Below are 20,956 nucleotides of genomic sequence, written 5' to 3' on the forward strand. Positions count from 1 at the left end.
GGGTGAAGTGCCTTGCCCAAGGACACAATATATGGCCAGCGGCTGGATTCGAACCCCGGATCCTCTGATCATGAGTCACGAACCCTAACCATTAGGCCACACACTCCCATGTCAAACCTATGTCAGAATGGGGAACCTCCCTAATGGTCGCTTACAATGTTTATATCAAATTCATTAATTCAGCTAACACTACATTAAACATGTCATGTTGTACAAAAGACCTAAGCTAGAGTTGTACAGGATATTTGAAATTTGCTTTCACTGCGAGTGTTTTACTTTGTTGTTTCAAATTGGTCAAAAGGCTCTGGATGTAACGTCCGTAACGATGGAATTGTCCCCCCAGCGGAGTTTTGGGATTTGCAGCCCCACAAAATTCTAATTTCCCATGCTTTCATGTCCACACCAGGGCTTCATCCTGATGTCCCTCAAGGCACTGCAGGCCATGACTAACCCCGACACGGAGATGGTAGTGGAACTCATCGTCCAGTTCTTGGACGGCGACAAAGAAGTCAGGTCGGTTCCCGTGTCAGTGGATGAGTTGTCCGTAACACTGTTGTAATCCTTTTTTCATTTTCCTCATTTCAGTAATATCTCATTACCTCCCCCAAGGTAGCCTTGGTCAATGCTCTCGTCGTTCGTCCCGTACGCGGTCAATCGTCGGCATATATCCTCACGCGCTATGCACATGCATGTAAAAATACAGCGCGATCAGCGACCTCACGCGGCCACTATTTTTATATGCAAATCAGTTGGGGACGATCGAGAGCCTTGGTTCAATCGTCCATGTGAGGTTTTGGGGTGTTGCTCATTATGTTAATAGCCTTAGCTGACCTTAAAATGTCGTTTTCTTATTGGTCGATTGTTGCGTGGAAACTTGCATAGTGAAACGTGGCACCGTACATAATCCATACACGTACACGTTGTGTGTCTCTGCACACGGCACCAATGCACAAAAACTGTGGTTCCTGTCACGTCCGCAAAAGGCGAATAGCTGCAAATAATTTGATGACGTCCGGATTTACCAAGGTGTGATTGGACACTCCACATATTAGCCCCGCCTACACTTATCTGTATTCGCATACGAGGTCCAGCGCAAAATAAAGAAAAACATAAGCTTTTGCCGACGATTGAACCAAGGCTCTCGATCGTCCCCAACTGATTTGCATAAAAAAATAGTGGCCGCATGAGGTCGCAGTTCGCGCTGTATTTTTACATGCATGTGCATAGCGCGTGAGGATATACATGTATGCCGACGATTGACCGCGTACGGGACGAATAACGACGAGAGCATTGACCAAGGCTACCCCCAAGGAGGTTATGTTTTCATTGGCGTTGGTTTGTTTTTGTTGGTTGGTTTGTTAAAAAGATAACTCAAGAAGTTATAGACAGATTTCCATGAAAAAAATTTGAAGGGGGGTCCTTGGTAGACGTACAAATTGATAAGATTTTGGAAGTGATCTGGATCTGGGTTTGGATCAAAGATTATTTTTTAAGGATTCTTCACCATTGTGTACAAATATGGTATGTGTAGAGACCATGAACCTATGTGTACAACTGAGCAGCTTTGTGTGCGTGCGCTGATCGACCCGGTGACCCTGTATGCCTAATCTAACCACACAGGTCAATGGACTAGACCATGTTATACAATAGGGGAGTGGAGAGGTAGACCAACACAGGCACATACGTGTAGACTACAAAATGTTTGATTTAAAGGATTTGTTTTTACTGAATAACTAACGATATAAAGCGGCCAACATTGGTTTTTTTTTTTTTTCAGTCATGTCAGAATAACAGCAATCCAGTTTAAGGGAATGTACAACATTTGATTTTGCTGCAAGTTTCAGTAGCAAATGGACTTGGGGGATTAAAATGCTTTAGCAAATATTATTAAACTGACTTGTTTCACGTTTTGGGCTTGAAGATGCTGGAAAAACCAAGAAAAATATCATGTTCTTGAAGTCTGGTTCCCCGACCCACTTCAGATAAAACGGAGCAGTTTGTCAACTTTGAGGAATTGTAAAGTCAGAGAATCAGTCTAGCAGGCTTGTACCCCTTCACAGGTGGGCGATCAATTTCAAAGAAAATGCTGAAAAACTAATTATGAAAAATTACGAGCAGTTTTTGGACAAAGCCAGTTTTCTCCAACGCTGGTTGGCCGACCAGCGTTGGAAAAATACCATTGTTCTTAAAAATTTCGGCACACCAGGAGCCTCGAATTTACAGGGTTCTTTAGAATGTCATTCCCTAGCAATCAAGTAGGATATTTCATGATAATTTGATCATTTCGTATTTTTGATGTTTGCAAATGTTGTATTTTCCCTTTAACAGTTTAAATGTGCAATAAAGTATGAAAGCCCAGTGGATATGCGAGTATTTCTATTTGGGTGCACTGACAATATGGCAGGGAATTGTTCAGTCATGGCAGAGGTTTGCGCTCTCTGAGTGCTTTCCAGTACAAAATTGAATAACTTTTTTATTGCTAGAAAAATAGCAGTTTCAGAAGAAGAATCTGTTTTTCATGATGAAACTCAAAACACAGCACGGGGAGTCCATCTTTAAAGAGGTTGTGGAATGCTCGAAGACATTTCCGTCATTTTTGGGGTATATGTAGCCTAAGGTGTGATGAAATAAAAACGACTATTGTTTCTGTCATGAAATGAGTACAAAGGTTACTTTTGAGAGCTATTTTTCAGGTCCTGTTTCGACCCGAACGTACAATTTGTGTAAAAGTCGTCGTTGCGGGCAGCAAACAAAACACAGTAAATCGTGACGTAATAAACAGGACTCGTTTATGCTACTCTGCATCGGGAGTCCTGTTTATTACGTCACGATTTACTGTGTTTTGTTTGCTGCCCGCAACGACGACTTTTACACAAATTGCACGTTCGGGTCGAAACAGGCATGACAGGACTTGAAAAACAGCTCTCAAAAGTACCTTTTGTACTCATTTTATGACAGAAACAATAATCGTTTTTATTTCATCACACCTTAGGCTACATATACCCAAAAAATTACGGAAATGTCTTCGAGCATTCCACAACCTCTTTAATATCAGAGAACAATGTCTTGTTGTGACAGGGAGTTGGTGCACGATATCTTCCTGGTCCTGGGCCTGCAGGACATGCACAATTACTTCTTCAAGGAGTTAGACAGCTGGGATGTCTGGAGCGTAGATGAGGAGAATCGTAAGAAGGAACTGAACGCCATGGCCAGGCGCTGGCTGGACAAATGGCTCACGCTATTCAAGGTTAGCAAGAAACCCAGGGGCCATCCTTTGGTCGCGGTGTGACATAAAATTGGGCTCGTCTGATATTTGAAGCTTTACCCCTTTACATCTGACATTTTACTTTCACTGACTCATCAGGTTAGTACTTTTTACTCCCTAACTCAGAGTATAGTTTCTACTTTCACAATTTGTGTCAAAATATTAGGAAGGTTCATTGTCATGTGTGTGACATCAGAGGTAAAAATGTTATCCGGCCCATATCGGAAATTCACGCTTTTCTCCAAAGTTCTAAGGACACACACACCCTTACTTATTTTGGAGTAAGACTAGTCCTTTGTGATTTACAGAATGCATAAACAATGTACACCCTCTGCTTTAGTTTGACTAAATGGGAATTGTTCTGTGGTCACGTGTGTGACATTTTGATTGATCTCCTGTGTGACATTTTTAAATTAAAATTATGCTAATTTATGCTAAGAAATTTGCATCTTTACTTAATAGCAACACTTTATTGAATAATCGTCATTTGTATTACATGACATAAAAAAGGTGGTTTTTTTTCCCGAAAAAAATTTTCCTAAGGGTCAATTTCTGAAGAATCGCTCCCAAAAGGTTCCAAATTTAAGGCCAAAAACTCTACGTATTGGAACTTGGTACAAGCGAAATTTGTCAAATCAAATAAAACGGGTTTTAGAATTTTACTCACAAATTCTACGTACCCGCATTATCACTTTACATGTATTAAATAAAAACAGTCAAATAAATAGCAATGGGTTTTCGATAATTTGTTGCCAAACTGGGCCAAAATTGTAATCAATCATTGTTGGCATCCTTCCCTCAGAGTCACCTCCGCAAGACGATTGAGCAGCTGAAGAAGGGTAAAGTAGCCGGCAACATCCAGCGTCGCCAAGCAACCAGAGCTACTCCTCCATCTGAGTCACCAAGCAAGGGGAAAGGGATACTGAAGACCAAGAGTGAGCAGGTACGGTCATAAACACCCCCTCCCCCCCCCCACCCCCCACCCCCCCCCCCCCCCACCACCAACACCATCCGTTAAATCTTTTGTCTTCAACCGGATGGCAAAATAGGGAAAAAAATAGTACTTTTTTTTAAAAGATAAAACAAACAACAAGTTTTCTCTAAGACTGCTAAAACAGCTTTTAAAGGTAAAGTCAATCATTTGTAGTTTGTGCATCTTGCTTGTTTGAAGGAACAAAAGTGCTCAAATTCTGAAGAAGGGTGCTGAACAACTAACCTGATGAAGCTTCAGCTCAGCTTCAGCTGTATATTTCAACAAAAACAACATTCTAGGATCTCGATTTCAAATCAAAAGTTGCTGAATCATGTTTTGAACTGGGCCTGAATTCAGCATCCGAGACACGTTTTCACTGAGCGGAATGCAGCTACGCGATGTTGCGCACTGAGCCGACGAATTATAGCAACCCCATGGGTGTGTGTCGTGTCAACGCTCGTGCAGGCTTCGCCAAATAAAAAAACAAATTACTAACGGAAATTTCCAATGATGCGTCTGGAAAGGCCTTCTTTCGTTGATTTCTTCAAAATGACAGCTTGCCAGAAAGAATAATCTCACAGGGAGTTTAGTTCCCTTACTATCTTTCAACCAAGTAGATTTTTCTACAATAAGTTACGTCAGTTACTTTTGGGATAGCTGCAAATGATGGACTGTGGCTTTAATGTTATAATTGTTGTTGCACTATCTTTGTTTTCTTTAGGGGGATGGCTCAAAGCCAACTTCCTCAAAGTCCGAGACTCGATCGGAGTTCTCCCACGTCAGCACTGGTTCACCGGTCACCGAGAGCTTCATGCAGTCCCAGCAGTTAACAGGTATCACACTCACGGTTTCCAATAATAAAAACAACAAGACTTGGCTTACCAAGAACAAGTTCGGGCGAGTACCATTAGTCGACTAGTGGTTGATTTGTGAGGTAACTTACGCCTGCGCACTAATAGCAACGTGCGAGAGCCTCTAGTCAAACGCTGGTCAGAACGTTTTCACACAATGTCCTGGCTCCCTGTAGTGTACTGTGATGTGCGTGGCTATTGTCAACCAGACAAGCCCGTGCCCTGTGGTCCGGTACCAATTAGGCCAAAGAAAAAAATATTTCTGCTTCCGATTACATGGCATTTGAAAATAGGGTAGGTAGGTAAGGAAATATTTTTTTCTTGCCAATTTTTTGTGTACAATCATATGGAGGCGTCTGCGTGTTGTCAAGGGTAAAAGGTAGAAATTGATGGTTTGGGTGTTTTTTTCTCATTTTTCCCATAAAAAAAATTAGGGTAGTGGCTGTCAGAATAGGGTAGGTAGGGAAACCAGAAGCAGAACTATTTTAATTTTTTTTTGGCCTTGGTTGACTAGAGTAGTCCAACCGTCCCCCATTCGAGTGAAGTTAGTCAAACTTTGGTTAACTTTAGTTTGTGCCTGAACTTGCTCCGTGTTGGGCAAAAAAGAAAAGGTAAAGGGGACAAACCTGTGTTCACAGGAACGGAGAGCCCACTCTCTTTCGAAGCGATTGGGCCAGACTCGAGTCCATGAAATGCTGCTGTGGGAGGATCGCCACACCTCCTCCACAGCGAGTCTGTTACCTTCCCAGCATTGAATAATGCCGGTACCCATTTAACACCTGGGTTGAGAGGAGTAATTCAGGTAAAGCGTCTTACTCAAGGGCACAACACGCATGGCTATGGCGGGGCTGGAACCCACAATCTCATGATCATGAATCCTATGCTCCACCATTAGACCGCACATGCTCTAATGTTGAGCTTGACCAAAAGTTTCAGTTCAGGACATGATTTATACTCCGTCAGTCAGTCAGTGACTCAGTCAGTCAGAGGGCAGCACACTGGCTCTTTGGTTCTTGCCCAAAAAAACCCCCTTTTTTTTTGTGCCACCAACAACTCAAACAGTTAGTGTAAGGATCAGACGTTCACGTGTGCAGAGCCACACTATGTACGTCTGATATATCCATGCATGTAAATTTTATGCGACACCGCACACCACCAGCCAATCAGAGCCACCTTTAGAAGTTGTGACATCGTTTAGAGCAGAGATTCACCCAAAGTTGTTGATTGGTCAATAGCTGTTATGTTTTTGTCATATGACATTTGGTTACCGAAGGCGCCCACTGATGGTCCGAATCTGGTCTAGATGGTCGAGATGCAGTGTTTTGCGTAACCTGCATGCATATCACAGACGCTTGCTGTATAGGCATCTATTCCATTATACTGACAAACAGTTCCTATAATGTCTGATTTGTGCAGTGACCTTTGACATGCCCCCTGACCTGAGCACCATCGAGAATGCCCAGCCCATGGAGGGCATCAACTACTTTGTGGAGATGGAGCTGGAGAGATACATGGAGAAGATGAGGCTTGCCGCGGCCCGGGAACAGGCGAGCAAAGAGGTGTCGGAAGACAGGAAGAACACGGTGCTGGTACTGCCTAAGATAAGAAGGTGAGTTTAAAATGGCGGGAGGGGCGTGTGAGGGGGGAGGGATGTTGGATGGATTATGTGGAGAAGATGAGGCTTGCCATAGCCGAGGAACAAGCGGGCAAAGAGGTGCCAGACGACAGGAAGAATACAGTGCTGGTACTGCCTAAGATAAGAACTTGGGTTTAAGATGGCGGGAGGGGCGTGTGATGGGGGAGGGATGTTGGGTGGGTTATGGAGAAGACGAGGCTTGCTGAAGCCTGGGAAGTAGTGAGCAAAGAGGTGCCGGAAGATAGGAAGAATATGGTACTGGTTCTGCCCAAGATAACAAGGTTGGTTTAAGATGGTGGGAGGGGTGTGTGAGTGGGGAGGGATGTTGGGTGGGTTACATGGAGAAGACGAGGCTTGCTGAAGCCTGGGAAGTAGTGAGCAAAGAGGTGCCGGAAGATAAGAACAATACGGTGCTGGTACCGCCTAAGATGAGAAGGTGGGTTTAAGATGATTGGAGGGGCATGTACAAGGGCCAGGCATGGGGTTATGTGAGGGGACGGATGTTGGATGGATTGCGCGTCGAAGATGTGGCTTGCCGCAGCCAGGGAACAAGCAAGAAAGAGGTGCCAGAAGATAGGAAATAGGATACTGATACTACCTTAGATAGAAGGTGGGTTCAAAGTGGTGGGAGGGGTATGTCCAGAAGGGAGGAGGAGGGATGTGTATCTTGAGGAGGGAGGTTGTGTGGGGTACATGGAGAGGATGCAGAAAGTGGTGAAGCAGGGGAGAGATCTAGTCGGGGCATCCATGAGGCTTCCATCAAAAGTCAAGGAATACATCATATTTCTTGACTACAAAGCTGTCTTGAAGATGCCGATTCCCTGTGCTTAAGTACTTCGCAGTAGTTCATTCGTAGTTGTAAAAGCTGCTATTTGTTTCATGTCTTGCCTCCTTTAGTGGATCTGCACAGTCGTTAGTCGGAAGGTATTTCTGTAGTGCTAAGAGTTCCGCACCAATTACTAACGTTCAATTGCAGTTTTTGGTCTTAGGAAGTGTCTCGAAACTTACAATGCTTTTAACTTTCCACCGAGAATACTAGCTGGTCGAGTTCGGAACACAGCTCACACATTTGTTTGCCATAGCATGTGAACACTGAATTGCTCTGTGCTGATTCCAAGTTGGGCTGTATCCTGGGAACACTGCTGTTTCCCATTTGGAACTTGCCATGCTAAAATAAAGTTGATAAATAAAATTGATATCAGCATTTTGAGTTTTGATACACTCCCTAATTTAATTCACTGAACATGAATTGTGATTTGTTTCAGAGTCTTCCAAAGAGCTGTGTCTGTCAGTTTTTGTGAATACTAGCGTTTGGTAGAAATAACTCATTGGTTTTTCTCTCAAGTTCTACATGCAACAGGATACTCGGTTATTGTCATAATTCTTAGTGTCTGTTCATGAACCTTGACCCCCAAAAAACGTGATCATCCATAGTCAAGCACTCACAGTAGTGTTGCAGATAAGTCAATCACAAGTCAATCACAAGTCAGTCACAGGTAAATCACAAGTCGATCACAAGTCAATCACAAGTCAATCGCAAGTCAATGGCAAGTCAATGGCAAGTCAGTGGCAAGTCAATGGCAAGTCAATCGCAAGTCAATCCCAAGTCAAGCTCAACTCAATCGCAAGTCAATCGCAACTCAATCGCAACTCAATGGCAAGTCAATGGCAAGCCAATCACAAGCCAATCACAAGTCAATCACTAGTCAATCACAAGCCAATCACAAGTCAATCACAAGTCAATCACAAGTCAATTACAAGTCAATCACAAGTCAATCACAAGCCAATCGCAAGTCAATTACAAGTCAATCACAAGTCAATCACTAGTCAATCACAAGTCAATCGCAAGTCAATCGCAAGTCAATCGCAAGTCAATCGCAAGTCAATATCAAGCCAATCACAAGCCAATCACAAGTCAATCGCAAGCCAATAGCAAGCCAATCACAAGTCAATCACAAGTCAATCACAAGCCAATCACAAGTTTGCCAGTCTCAAGTAAAGGCATAAGCTGTTCAAATGATCTGTGACAAAGTCATTGGACTTGTGATGTGCCTTATGATGTACTTGACAACAACTCCGTCCCAAAGCCTCAAGAAGGTCGTCCTCTTTCTGCATAATTCAGTGTTTATGGCTGTCATGATATGTAAATGAAAAAAAGATGATTCTGAGATAATTCCCACATCTGCAATTGCTTTGTACTGTGCCTTAAAGCCACCCTCAGGTTGACCTTGCGACGACACAGATCGACTGACTTTTCAAGATGACTTTCACGAGATACAACTATCGGGAACACATCATTTGCCGTTTTTTGTGACCTGAGAGCAACTGCGATGATATTAAGATGATCAGCATCTTTCAGCGCTAAAAAAAATTATAAGTAGAATAGGAGTAGAAAGATTTCAACTTCTGCACCGTGACAAAACGTGTTTCTACAGGCAAGAATCAATCGCAGTCGACCTGTGTGAAGTTAAGACATCGTGCGCGCATCCAGATCATCTTAAGTCATTGGGTAGCCGATCAGCGTGCGGCAAAAATGGCCGAATGAACAGACGTGGCCGTGGAAGATTGTTTGATTGTTATCAACACGCGGACTGCAATTTTAAAGAAGTCACATTATTATTATCATTATTATTAATCATTTCTGGTAATGAAACCAAGGATTCCTCAAAAGCGTCCTAGGCACTGTAGCTCGCAAGCCTGAAGAAACCTGTGGAGAGAAGAAAACGAGAAGAAGTTACGGTTTTAGAGGTGGGAGGAAAAGCCCAGAAGAATATTCTGGGGAAAACCCACGGAATCAGGCAGGGACTGAAAACTCAATCCACATATTGGCCCAGGGGGGATTCGAACCCGGGTCACAGTGGTGGAAGGCGAGGAAAGTACCGCTACGCCAACCTGACTCCCCACGGAATCGTCGACGTGTCATGGGTGACATGAGCATGGTTGCGATTTTTCTGTGTCGAGATGCTTGTTCCACGATAATCACATGATTTCAGTTTGTGCTTGATGCCGATGGTTCCGTTGCAGTGCAAACATATCGAAGGTCAACCTGAGGCCGCTTTGTAATAGAGGAAGAGACACTTGTAGCTTTGCAGTGCATAATAAGTGCTTGGCTAAACTTTTTTTGTGAGTGAAATTGTTGCACTGTTTTATAATTGCACATTTTAGTGTATGCACAAAGGTTTCAGTTTTTTGTCTTGCCAATCAGTAGCTGGGCCATTTGCTGTGTACTTATCTTGAGTCGTGGTTTCATTTGCAGAGCTAAGTTTTCAAGTGACTTTGAAACGTGATCTGTTTTGATTGTGTTTTAAGATTAAAAAAGTGTAAAAGCTAGTGCTTTGTAGACTATTTAACTGTACTGTAATGTGATTTCAATAATTGATCAATTGAGTTTCATTTTTTCATCGCTCAGAGAAAGCTCTGATGAAGGAGACCTGGACAGCAGGTGAACAGTCAAATTTTCTTTCTGTTTTTTTTTTCTGATGAAAGTGAAATAGGTTTTGTAATGACCTCTGATTTCAAGACACTGTTGCTGATTAAGTCATTGTGCAAAGCTTCTAATCTTTACATTTATGGATACTTTCTAACAAGATGTTACAATTTAAGAGTTGATCAGTTTTTCATCTTTTTTTTGTAGAGATCAAAAGGAAATTATCGCTTTTGCATCCAAGTGTTCTATTTTGATATTTTGATTCTGTTATAAGACTGAAGGGTTGAGTCATTTGTTTTGGAGAACTTATAGGTACATCTGTCACATAAAAACTGACAAGAAAGTGACATTGATATCAGTGTGTTGGGGTCAGAGTTGTAACGAGTCACTGATTTTTGTGACTCGAGTCGAGTCGAGTCATTTTAAAGAAGTGACTCGAGTCGAGTCATTTTAAAGAAGTGACTTGAGTCGAGTCATTAGGTCAAGAAGGTCGAGTCGAGTCAAATATTAAGCTCGTGTCAATTCGAGTCACAAATTTTTTAACACTATTTACCAAAATGTATAAAAGGAGGGCATAAATTTAGCCGGCGTTCGAATCCAAGAGGCTTTATAAGAAATCGCCCAAAGCCAATGATGAAAGAACGAATTGGAAAATGTGTTTAAAATCCGGTTCCTGAATAGTATTTTGTGCGTTCCAGAACCATGACGTGGGAGTCTGACACGTTGTATGTTTGTAAATGAACATAAAACTCTCACCGTAAGTCATTGCAAATACTTTTCGCAAAATTTTGCTTTTATTTTTGGGACTCGAGTCTTATTAACATTGGCTCGAGTTGAGTCGAGTCTTTTGATGAAGGACTCGAGTCGAGTCAAGTCATTTACCCATAGGGACTTGAGTCGAGTCGAGTCACCGAAAATTTTGACTCGAGTCGGACTCAGTCGAGTCATTGATTCGAGTCATTACAACTCTGGTTGGGGTCAAACGAGGCAAAAATCATATTACTTTCGTGAGGTACAGAGCAATTCTTTCAAAACCTGATCTGAAGCTAGGCAATACTAATGCAATTGCTTATCTTCCAATTCAAATGTTTGTAAAAGAAATTATTTTTAAACACTGAAGCATTCAAATTGAAATAAAAAAGGAAGATATATAAGCTCAAACTTGCAGAGAACTTAAAAACAACTCAATACAAATTATATCATCAGTTCAAATGTTGACGCTAGGGTGTAAACTTTGGAAACCTGTAATTGTAAACATTTGTTGTTGTGGCAACTTCAAACAAGCAAAGCCTTTCCTTTCAATACATCTTCAGATTTAAGAATATTCAATGCTGACAATTATTTTTTTTTTCATTCTTTGTCATGCCTTCAGCTTTTTCTTGGATTCCAAGATAAGGTATTCAACATTATTTAAAACCATTCAAGTTTTAAGGGCACCATTTTCAGTGCTGATACATGGTCACTGTGCTTGAGTTTGTCTGAAACACCTTGGAGAGATTCTTGGCTGTGCCGTGATGTCAGAAAGTGCACCTGAAAGTATTTGACTATACATCAAAGATGTTGAAGTCACTAACCCAGTTTTGGATTTAGAAAACTACTTCTGCTTTATGCTGTGCTTTTGCCTCACCTGTTGTTGAACGACTTGCTCAGATACATGTATGATCATGTCTTTCACTAGTCTCGGCCCAAGACGCTAGTGATCGACAGTGGATCGTGCATATCTAACGGCATGATTAGACCAGCGCACCTGCTCACACTAAAGTCTTGGGAATCCTGTAGTAGCTGTTTAACATTTTCTTGATTTTCTCCCTAGGCTTTCCTAGGGAACCAATCCGCGATCGCGGAATGGTTAATAGTCCATCGCACGCGCTTGCGCGACAGTTGTAAACTAGCACGCGCTTGCGTGACAGTTGTAAACTAGCACGCGCTTGCGCGATGGTTGTAAACATACGCGCTACGTGTAGTGACATGAGCAAGCATCGCTAATTAGATGTGCAACGCAGTGGTAGCCCCACGCAAGTGACTTCCTGTGTCAAAAAGCCGCTGTTTTGTTCGAAGATATTAATATTAATACACCAATGGTCAAACTTACATAAAATGGCTAGGCCCCCCCCCCCTTACTGCAAGATTCCCAAGACGTTAGTGCAAGAAAGTTAAAAAAAAAAACAGTTGTGCAAGGGCGCTCTACAACAATGCAGCCATTGCTATCAATCGCCGACGTCTTTGGCTAAGACTAGTCTTTCACTTGCCTGTGTCTGCAAATATGTAGAATATGTGCAAGAAACAGTCGATTGTGATAACATACTGATATGTATGAATTGTTTGTTTGGTTAACATGGATTTGTTCTGTTTTATTTGATGTGCGATAGTCTGTCGACATCCAACAGGCAACAAAATACTCAGCTGACTTGTTTCAGTCAAGGTCAAGGTCCGATCTGATCCTTAGCAATAAAGCAAAAACAGTACACTTGAAGTACACGAGCCAAGAACAGAATTTAGTCTAAATATCAGACTTGACTCCAGCCTACTTTTTTCAAGTCATAGAAACGGTCTGAGGCTCACATTCAGACTCATGTTTCAGACCTGCAAATTGTAGGCTGAAGGTCAAGACCATTAAAGAAAAGCATGCATTAAAAAAAAGGTACTCAGGAATCCAGAATCAAGTCTACATGAAAGCCAGCTGGGGCAGATTTCACGAAACACAACTTAAAAGGGTTACTCAAGATTCTAATTAACTCGTCCTAGGATCGATTTCACTAAACTTAAGAAGCGTTCAACACATCCTAACTTCCTTAGCAACGCAGCTGAACTCGTCATAAGATCGGTCTGACTCTGAGGGTCATCTCATTAATGCGTGCATTAATTTATATATCGTCTGGAAATCATTGCAATGTCTTCTCGTCAAAGACGAGTGTCAGCCTAGAGTTATAGTTTCGAGGAAGAACACTGCCTTACAAACAGATTTGAAAAGGTTCCTAATACATGGGAAAGTTGCAATAAAAATAGCTTATTTACAAAATTTAATTATAAATACGCCAACACCTAGTCGACTTTTTGAAATAGAGTGATGAAAGAATGACTTCAACATATCTTGTGAAGACACCTACCTTGATTGCAAAATTTATTGAGTAGAGCAATTCTTCAGGTGAAAGTTTGTGTTCTATGCAGGCGCGCTGGAAGTTGGTTTGGGCGTTTCTTTTCAACAACTGTTTCGTCAAGTAGGTGACACGCATGTATATGATTTTATCTATTTCATTTTAATGTTAAAATAATGTTTTATTGTTTTATTACTCCTACTGGGACCCACGGGAGATCAGTTTCTGACAAAAGGACTGAATGGGTCACCCAGTATAAAGAAGAAATCAATAAATAAATAAATAAATAAAAACAATCCTGAAACAGCCATCAAATCAATAGTTTTGATGCATCTTGCGTAGGATGGGTTTAGTGAAATTGATCTTGGGACGCATCTTAGCTAAGATCGATCTTAGAGCCGGACTCAAGTCCTAAGATGAGTCATAAAAGACCAGTTTCGTGAAATCGGCCCCAGGACTCAAGTCAGAACTTGATTTGAGCCTTCTGAATTAGATCCTTAAGAGTTCTAAAATGTTGTGGACTTTAAGACTACTTTTTTCAACTCTTCGTTTCGAATCTGGTCTTGTCTGCTATGCACGTGTGCTTACTACGTGTTGTCTAAAGCTGCCTTGGCACTCACCGTGTTTATTTGCACAGATATGCAAATGTTTGATTACGAATATTTTACTGTTTTCCCCAAACAAGCTTGTCAGGGGAGCACAAGACACCAAGGTAATTTACATCTCAATGATCTGAACGAGAATTCACATTACATGTCACTTATCTTGAATATCAAATTAATCACAAATTACATTTTTGTATTTTGATGTAGGCAATTATCTTCCATAGACTTATGCAGTCCGTTAAGTTTTCAGATAATCATCACATTATAAGCCATCCTTTTTTTCATGTAGCATTTGTGCCCATTTTAATTTAACTTATTATCTAAAAAAAAATTGGTGGTAATCATTTTCCCAACATTGACCCACATCTATTTTATTTTATTTTTGTTTCAAATTTCCTTTCTTATCTTGCTTTCAATTTCAGCGAGCTTTGGGATGAATTGCAGAGGTATAGAATTAATACAGCCATATTTCTCACTCATTTTAAAGTCAGCTAATTTCAGAAGTTAAAAATTTCATCTAAAGTAATTTATTTAGCATTTGTAACAAGCTATAAACAAACAAAACCCGACATCTGGAAGACAAAAATGTTATTTTGAAATTAATATAAGAGTCTTGTAGAAGTTTTATCACTGGAAACCAATTTTATTGTAAAACAAAATCAGTCTATTGTAGAAAGAGACTGGTAATTTTTCTTTCCAGATTTGTATAGTTATATGTCAAACAGCTTTTGCATACTGTGAAAGTTATCGTTTCACAATATACTTTATTATCATTGTTTAACAATATGTAACAGTTACTGATATACAGATTTTGTAATTTTGATACTTTTTAAATTAATTATTTATTGATTTATTGATTAAATATCTGCTGACTTAGGATGAAGAAGAAAAGACGAACACCAGAGAGGTAATCTGAAACTTAGGGAAAATGTTACTTCAGAAATCTTTTTCTTTTTTTATATATAAAAATGGCGCTTTAAAGGGAATATACAACATTTGCAAACATCGAAAAATAAAACTACAAGGTTGTTACGAAATACCTTACTAGGATGTTGGTAAATGACAGTCTTAAAGCTATAGTCCATCATTTGTAATTAGTGCATTTTGTTCGTTTGAAGCAACAAACGTGTTCAAAATCTAATGAAAGATACTGAACAACTAACCTGATGAAGTTTCAGCTCAGCTTCAGCTGTATATTCCGAGAAAAACAGCATTCTAAGATCTCAATTTCAAATCAAAAGTTACTGAATCATGTTTTGAATTGTTTTGAATTGCAGCTATATGCGACGTCGCGCACTGATCCGACGAATTATAACAACCGCGCGCGCGTGTGCGTCGTTCCAATACTTGTGCGCGCTGCGCTGAATAACAAAACGAACTACTAATTTAAATTTTCCTACGGTGCTTCTTAAGAATCACCGTTGGAAATGCCTTCTTTCGTTGATTACTTCAAAGTGACAGTTCCCAGAAAGAATAATTTCACAGGGAGTTTAGTCCCCTGAATATCTTTCAACCAAGTTTGTTTTTCAACAATAATTACGCCAGTTACTTTTCGGATGGCTGCAAATGATGGACTATAGCTTTAAGCATCCTGTAAAGTTATGGCACCTGGTATGAAGTCACTTTCAAGAAAATTGTATTTTTGTATACATTTCCAACGGTGGTCGGCCGACCACCGTTGGAAAAACCTAACTATTTTTCAACTACTGCTCCAAATTTACCTCTTTTTTTCAGTCCAAATTTGTGGTTGCTATTAGTTACATGTTCGTGAATGGGTGCAGGCCAGCTAAACTGGTTCCCTTACCTTACAATTTTCCGGCATCTATAAATTGATCCATTTTATCTTTAGTGGAGTCAGGGAACCAGACTTCTTGAACAATTTTGTTTTGCTTGGTTATTCCAGCATTTTAGAACACAAAACTTCAAACATGTCAGTGTAACAATATTTGACCTATTATACTAACCCCTCAAATAGTTCATTTCTGAAATTTACAGCAAAAACCAATGATGTACATTCCCTTTAAAGCAAGTAAAAATTGGAAGGGGGAGGGGTGTTTCTGCCAGTTTTAATAATCATCAAGCATTTGTTGTTTTGTTTATTTCGCATTTGTGTCTTGTTTCGCATCTGACAATAGTTTTTTACATGTAGGCCTACACTGGCCAGGAAGAGTATAAATTTGCCTTCAACTTCTTTTGGGCATTACTCTGTCCAGATTCTCACAAAAAAATCTTGAGAAGGGATGGAGGTTGTGATTTGCTCTTTGAAAAACTCAATACTGGTAATGTTTTCCTCTTACTGTAATTGCATACAAGAAGAGAGAATTATTGCTAACCGTTATTAACTTCCGTCTGTTATATTTTTTTTTATCCCTTTTCATTTTGCCATGCATTCTGTTCCAGAGTCAGAAAAAGGTAAATTCACTCGTATGTGATTGAATTGAAAATAACCCCTTCCGCGTTCATAAAGTCCCTTTTGTTGCAGAAAAAAGTGTCATGGCCTCATGGTCTGGAGCATTAAACCTGTGGCCTGTGGGTAATTCTGCAGGTTGTGGGTTGGGGTCCATCCTGGGGCTATGGTGTGTGTGCCCTTAGGCAAGGCACTTTGTCACTCATTGCTTCTCTCCACCCAGGAGTAAATGGGTACCCGTGAGGGCAGAGATGGTTAATGTAATTGAATTAGCTTCCTTGCACCTAATAGGCAGCATCGAGCTGTATACTCCCCAAGGAGCTGAGATGGTATTTGGAATGTTTAATTGGCCCAATGATCAGGGGTAATAATAATGTAAAGCGCTTTGATCTTAGTTAAAAGCACTATACGAGTACCCATCATTGTTATAATTATTATTAAAAAAACTGTGTAATTAGTATGTGTTTTTCATAGGCACGGAGGGAAAGACCTGCTATCTTCTGAATGTAGAATGCTCATAAAAATGTTTCTCTTTCAGAGAAACGTTTTAACAGGCCTCAAGAACAGGCCTTCATATGTGTGATAGATTTTCAACTTGGCTCAACTGTATCATCTATCATCAGCTGTGTGGCCAAAATCCATTGTCACTTTTATCCTCAATTTTTCCCCGTTGCCATTTTGAAACATGACTGTTTCAGGAATTTTTACCTGCAAAGTCACAATTGGCTTACATGGTCAGTTGTTGCCCTTTCTTTGGGCATGCATGGGTCAGTTTTTGGCCACTGGTTAAAATTGGTATATTTTCAACTTTCCACTGATCTGCGCAACTTGGCTGGATACCTGAATGTAGCCGGAAAACACTTTCCTTGGATTAAAATTGCATTCTCCATGTTTTTTTTTTTTTTTAGTTTCATTCCAAAATATGGATTCCTTTTCTTAATTGCTATTTTTCTAGCAGTTGAATGAGACATCAAGTGAAACAAAATTGGCCCATGTTATTTAATTTTCACTTTACAACTTCAAATTATTTGCTTCCGGACGATAATTTCATTCTCGGGGGTACGCTGGTTCCTGCCTCACAATCGGTGTCAATAATGTACGGACCCGGAACCAGTCTACTGTGTTTGTGCCTAAACCAAAAACATTTTTTTCAGAGAGATGCAGCTGTCCAACAAAACAAAGGAGGCCTTTGGGTTGGAAGAAAACATACAAGTTGAAAACGTATTAACAGAAAAAAAAATTGAATTTGTTGAAGAGCATGTGGAAAGCAACTTCAACATAACCATCTTAAACCAAACAGCATACATACATAAACATCCCTGCAATAATTTTGCCTGTTTGTTCTGAATTTTGTCCTTGCAGTAAGCCAAGCCTTGTTCGTCTGGGAGAGACCCACACCAGTCATTGCCGGCCACACAGGGAGACAACGTATGAGGCTGGTAGGTTCATTCCTAGTACAATGTCCCCTTCGCTGATGAGTTGTTGCAATGGGCCATATTTTTTAAGCAAACGAGAGTGTCATAGTGATTCGGGGTACAGTTTTCATGTTGCTGTATTTAAAGTTGAAAAATGACACCAGGGACATAGTGGAGTTCTTCACAAGTCCAATCACAAGTAAATCACAAGTCCAGTCACAAGTAAATCATAAGTCCAGTGACAAGAAACACTAGATGAACAGTAACAAAGAAATGCCTTTGTCAAAGCTGATTTGAATAGCTTGTGAGTTGAGTTGGGGCTGGAGGACTTGTGATGGACTTGTAGGGGCTTGTGATGGATGCAACTAGACTCCTCAATTACTTTTTTTTAGATTGAGGTAAAGTTTAGAAGTTCAGTTGATGCAATATTTCTACTGTCTAAAACCAGCAAACGGCATCATTTAATGCCCTCACTCACTGAAAAATATGGCCCATAGCAGGCCTCATTAGGGAATCAGACTGAAGATAGGCCGTGTCCGAAAGGGGCTTCCAGAGCTACGGCTACGTCTGTTGCGAGCGTGTTCCCGCGTATTTGCAGTGGGCGCAGACCTAGACCTAGCTCTATAGACAGCTGATTCGGGTGCATCCTAAACATGGTAAATGTGACTCAACACAACAAAATAAGGCACAAATAACATAGCTCCTGTGGAGAAACGGGTCTGTTCACAAATATTGTACAAAGGTAATCAAGTTGGGTTTCCAATAATAACATCACACAAAATTCAAAGAAGAATGTTCCAACCAAACCCATTGAAATTTTTGCTTAGAGGATGTTACACTTTTCAAGTAAACAGTGAGAAACCATGTACAATCGTTTGATCACGAAACACAATTTCGTCAGTTGCACTCTTTATTGCAAAAATCAGTCAATTGACTGATCGTTGGTTGAAAAACACCTACATGTACATGCAATCTTTAATCCAAGGAAGGTTTTTTAATAAAATTCAGTAGGTTACTTTTGGGATAAATGCAATTGATGCTATGTGTCTTTAAAGTTTCCCCTTTGCTGCATCTGGACTTCTGAGGTTTTTCCAAACAAAATGATGCAATCTTAGCAGGAGTCGGTGACTTTCAAGCATTTTTCATCCCTCATTTCAGATCTGCGTCTTCCGCCCATCGCCTCGGCAAGACGCTTCGACGTGGATGGTCTGTACAACTTCACCACCAAGATCGACCTTCCCATGAAGACCCTGTACATGAACCCATTCCCCAGCCCCATCGACGCTTACGAGCAGCTACACCAGCCCATCCTGCTGACGCTCAAGTCGGCCCAGAAATACTTCATCCCGGGACAGTCTTTTGTCAGAGAGGAAAACTTCAGGTGATACGTACATACATTTGGCGCTGGGGCCTTGCACGCACATCGTTTCTTTTCTTCTTTTTTTTCCTCTAGAGCAGATTGTGGAGATGGGATGGGGGAGACTTTAGATCTGTTAATTCAGTCAAACTTAACTGAGATCACAAGTCAAATCGCAAGTCGGGTCACAAGAAGTACTGACAAGGAGATACTTTGGTCACAGTTTGTTTTTTAATAGCTTGTGACTTGAGACAGGATGACTTGCGATCTAATTGTGAATTCGGGCAATAACAATGCAGTGCGCCACCAAGAGTTTGCCACAGAGAGTTCATTTTTCCCAGTGCATTGTGGGAGATGGTCGACAAATTTGCAGTGCGGGACATTTGAAATTGTTAGTTTTTCCGGTCAGTGGTTTCGTAAGCGTATGATTCGAGGATCTGTTTGCCCATTTCTTTTCTTGTTATCAATATGGTGGTTTTTTTGTTAGGCGGCAGAACACTATGCCCATCTATGACATGTTAGCTCAAGTTGTCTACCGACACTCATTCAAAAGGGCCATGTTTTGTCCACCGTAAACTTGAAAAATGGACTCTCCGTGGCAAACTCTTAGTGGCGCACTGCATTGTGAATCGCCCGAATTGTGATATCTTCAGTTTATTTTTGCGGACCAGATTTTCAGACAAATTCAGGGACACATTTGAACATTTTTTAGGATTTTAGATATTTTTCTGTTTTTTTTATTTCGAAAGTTTTAAATGAAAAAGAATATGTAAACTTAGATCAATAACAAAATCGTGAATTAATCATTTAATGGACTAGATGGGAATATGGTGCCTCCTCCCCCGCCCCAAAAAGCGAGCAAAACAAAGTTGCTGATATAACAAATTTGCCTTAAAAACCCGTTTTGTGTTTTGAAAGAAATTTAATGAACAATTATAATTTGATCAAACTTAACAAGGATTTCTCAACAGATTAACAGAGTTTACCTTTGCAACCGAATGCCAGTTCTGTGTTTATTAACTTTAAAGAATTGTTAAAGGTTTTGAAGTCCAACAAAGTAACAATGGATATGTATCATCTGACAGGGCATAGAAGTCACACATTATTTTGTTTATGTGAACAAGCTTGGAAAGAATTCTTTACTTGTACATCACTTGACACCCTGTGCACAACCCTATGAGACTGGTCTGAAAAATCCCAAGTGTTTGCTCAGTAAATGCTTCAATATTTGTCCTGCCAAAAAGTTGACTTTTCATGACGAATCGCATTCTGATGGCTGATAGGTCACTACAGGGAAAATTAGTAAAGATGCCCATGAATAGAACTCTTTCTACAAGATTATGTAATCAGAGGTTTAGGTACCGGTACAATATTTATAATGCAACGAAACTCAGGAAAGAAAATTATTCCATGAAAAATATACAATGTACATACAAGTGCCTTCATGTAGATGTCAAAAATTCTAGAAAAATTCTGTAAAAAGAAAAAAAAATTAAAGAGAAACAAAATCCGTCCAAATTTTAAGGTTTGAATAACTGGAATGAAAACCTTGCAAGTTGCTGTATAGAGTGTACTTCAATTGTAAATACATTTTTCACAACAATATTGTTTTATTGGATCCTCACTTGTATTTATAAAGCCTAAACTTTTTACTCTGAATAAACAATTTGTGTGAAAAAAAAATAACCATGTCTGTAATATCATATGTATTCTTTTGAAGCTGGGATTTTTTTCTCAACTAGTTTCACACACTTAAGGCCACAGGATTGTTTGCAAAACATATTGAATTGTTAAAGCCTGGATAGAAATACACTGTATATGGTGTTAACTACAAAATCTGGCATATGGAACCTGAAAGTTGACCCCTGGTAGCGCGCTTCTGGGATCCTTGAATAAGAAAATTAATGTGTAAAACTTCTAGATTT

The 20,956-nt window shown here is 40.2% G+C and overlaps 1 protein-coding gene across 8 annotated transcripts in view; it reads left to right on the forward strand.

The window, feature by feature from the left end:
• LOC119745245 (WD repeat-containing protein 97-like) overlaps positions 1-20,714 on the forward strand; it is a 54,051-nt gene extending 33,337 nt beyond the window's left edge. For 7 of the 8 annotated variants that reach the window (XM_038221471.1, XM_038221505.1, XM_038221497.1 and 4 more), the window contains 14 exons: positions 407-513; positions 3,079-3,247; positions 4,068-4,208; positions 4,960-5,071; positions 6,506-6,698; positions 7,623-7,649; positions 10,135-10,167; positions 11,525-11,548; positions 13,933-13,959; positions 14,275-14,298; positions 14,730-14,759; positions 16,253-16,264; positions 17,622-17,698; positions 18,833-20,714. In XM_038221471.1, coding sequence (XP_038077399.1) covers positions 407-513; positions 3,079-3,247; positions 4,068-4,208; positions 4,960-5,071; positions 6,506-6,698; positions 7,623-7,649; positions 10,135-10,167; positions 11,525-11,548; positions 13,933-13,959; positions 14,275-14,298; positions 14,730-14,759; positions 16,253-16,264; positions 17,622-17,698; positions 18,833-19,059 — 1,203 coding nt within the window. In that variant the 3' untranslated portion in view covers positions 19,060-20,714. The remainder of the gene's footprint in view (positions 1-406; positions 514-3,078; positions 3,248-4,067; positions 4,209-4,959; positions 5,072-6,505; positions 6,699-7,622; positions 7,650-10,134; positions 10,168-11,524; positions 11,549-13,932; positions 13,960-14,274; positions 14,299-14,729; positions 14,760-16,252; positions 16,265-17,621; positions 17,699-18,832) is intronic. The other variant, XM_038221530.1, reaches the window with a different exon arrangement.
• The last annotated feature ends 242 nt before the right edge of the window (positions 20,715-20,956 follow it).

This window comes from Patiria miniata, unplaced genomic scaffold, assembly GCF_015706575.1.
Source record: "Patiria miniata isolate m_02_andy unplaced genomic scaffold, ASM1570657v1 HiC_scaffold_12, whole genome shotgun sequence".
Lineage (NCBI taxonomy): Eukaryota > Metazoa > Echinodermata > Asteroidea > Valvatida > Asterinidae > Patiria > Patiria miniata.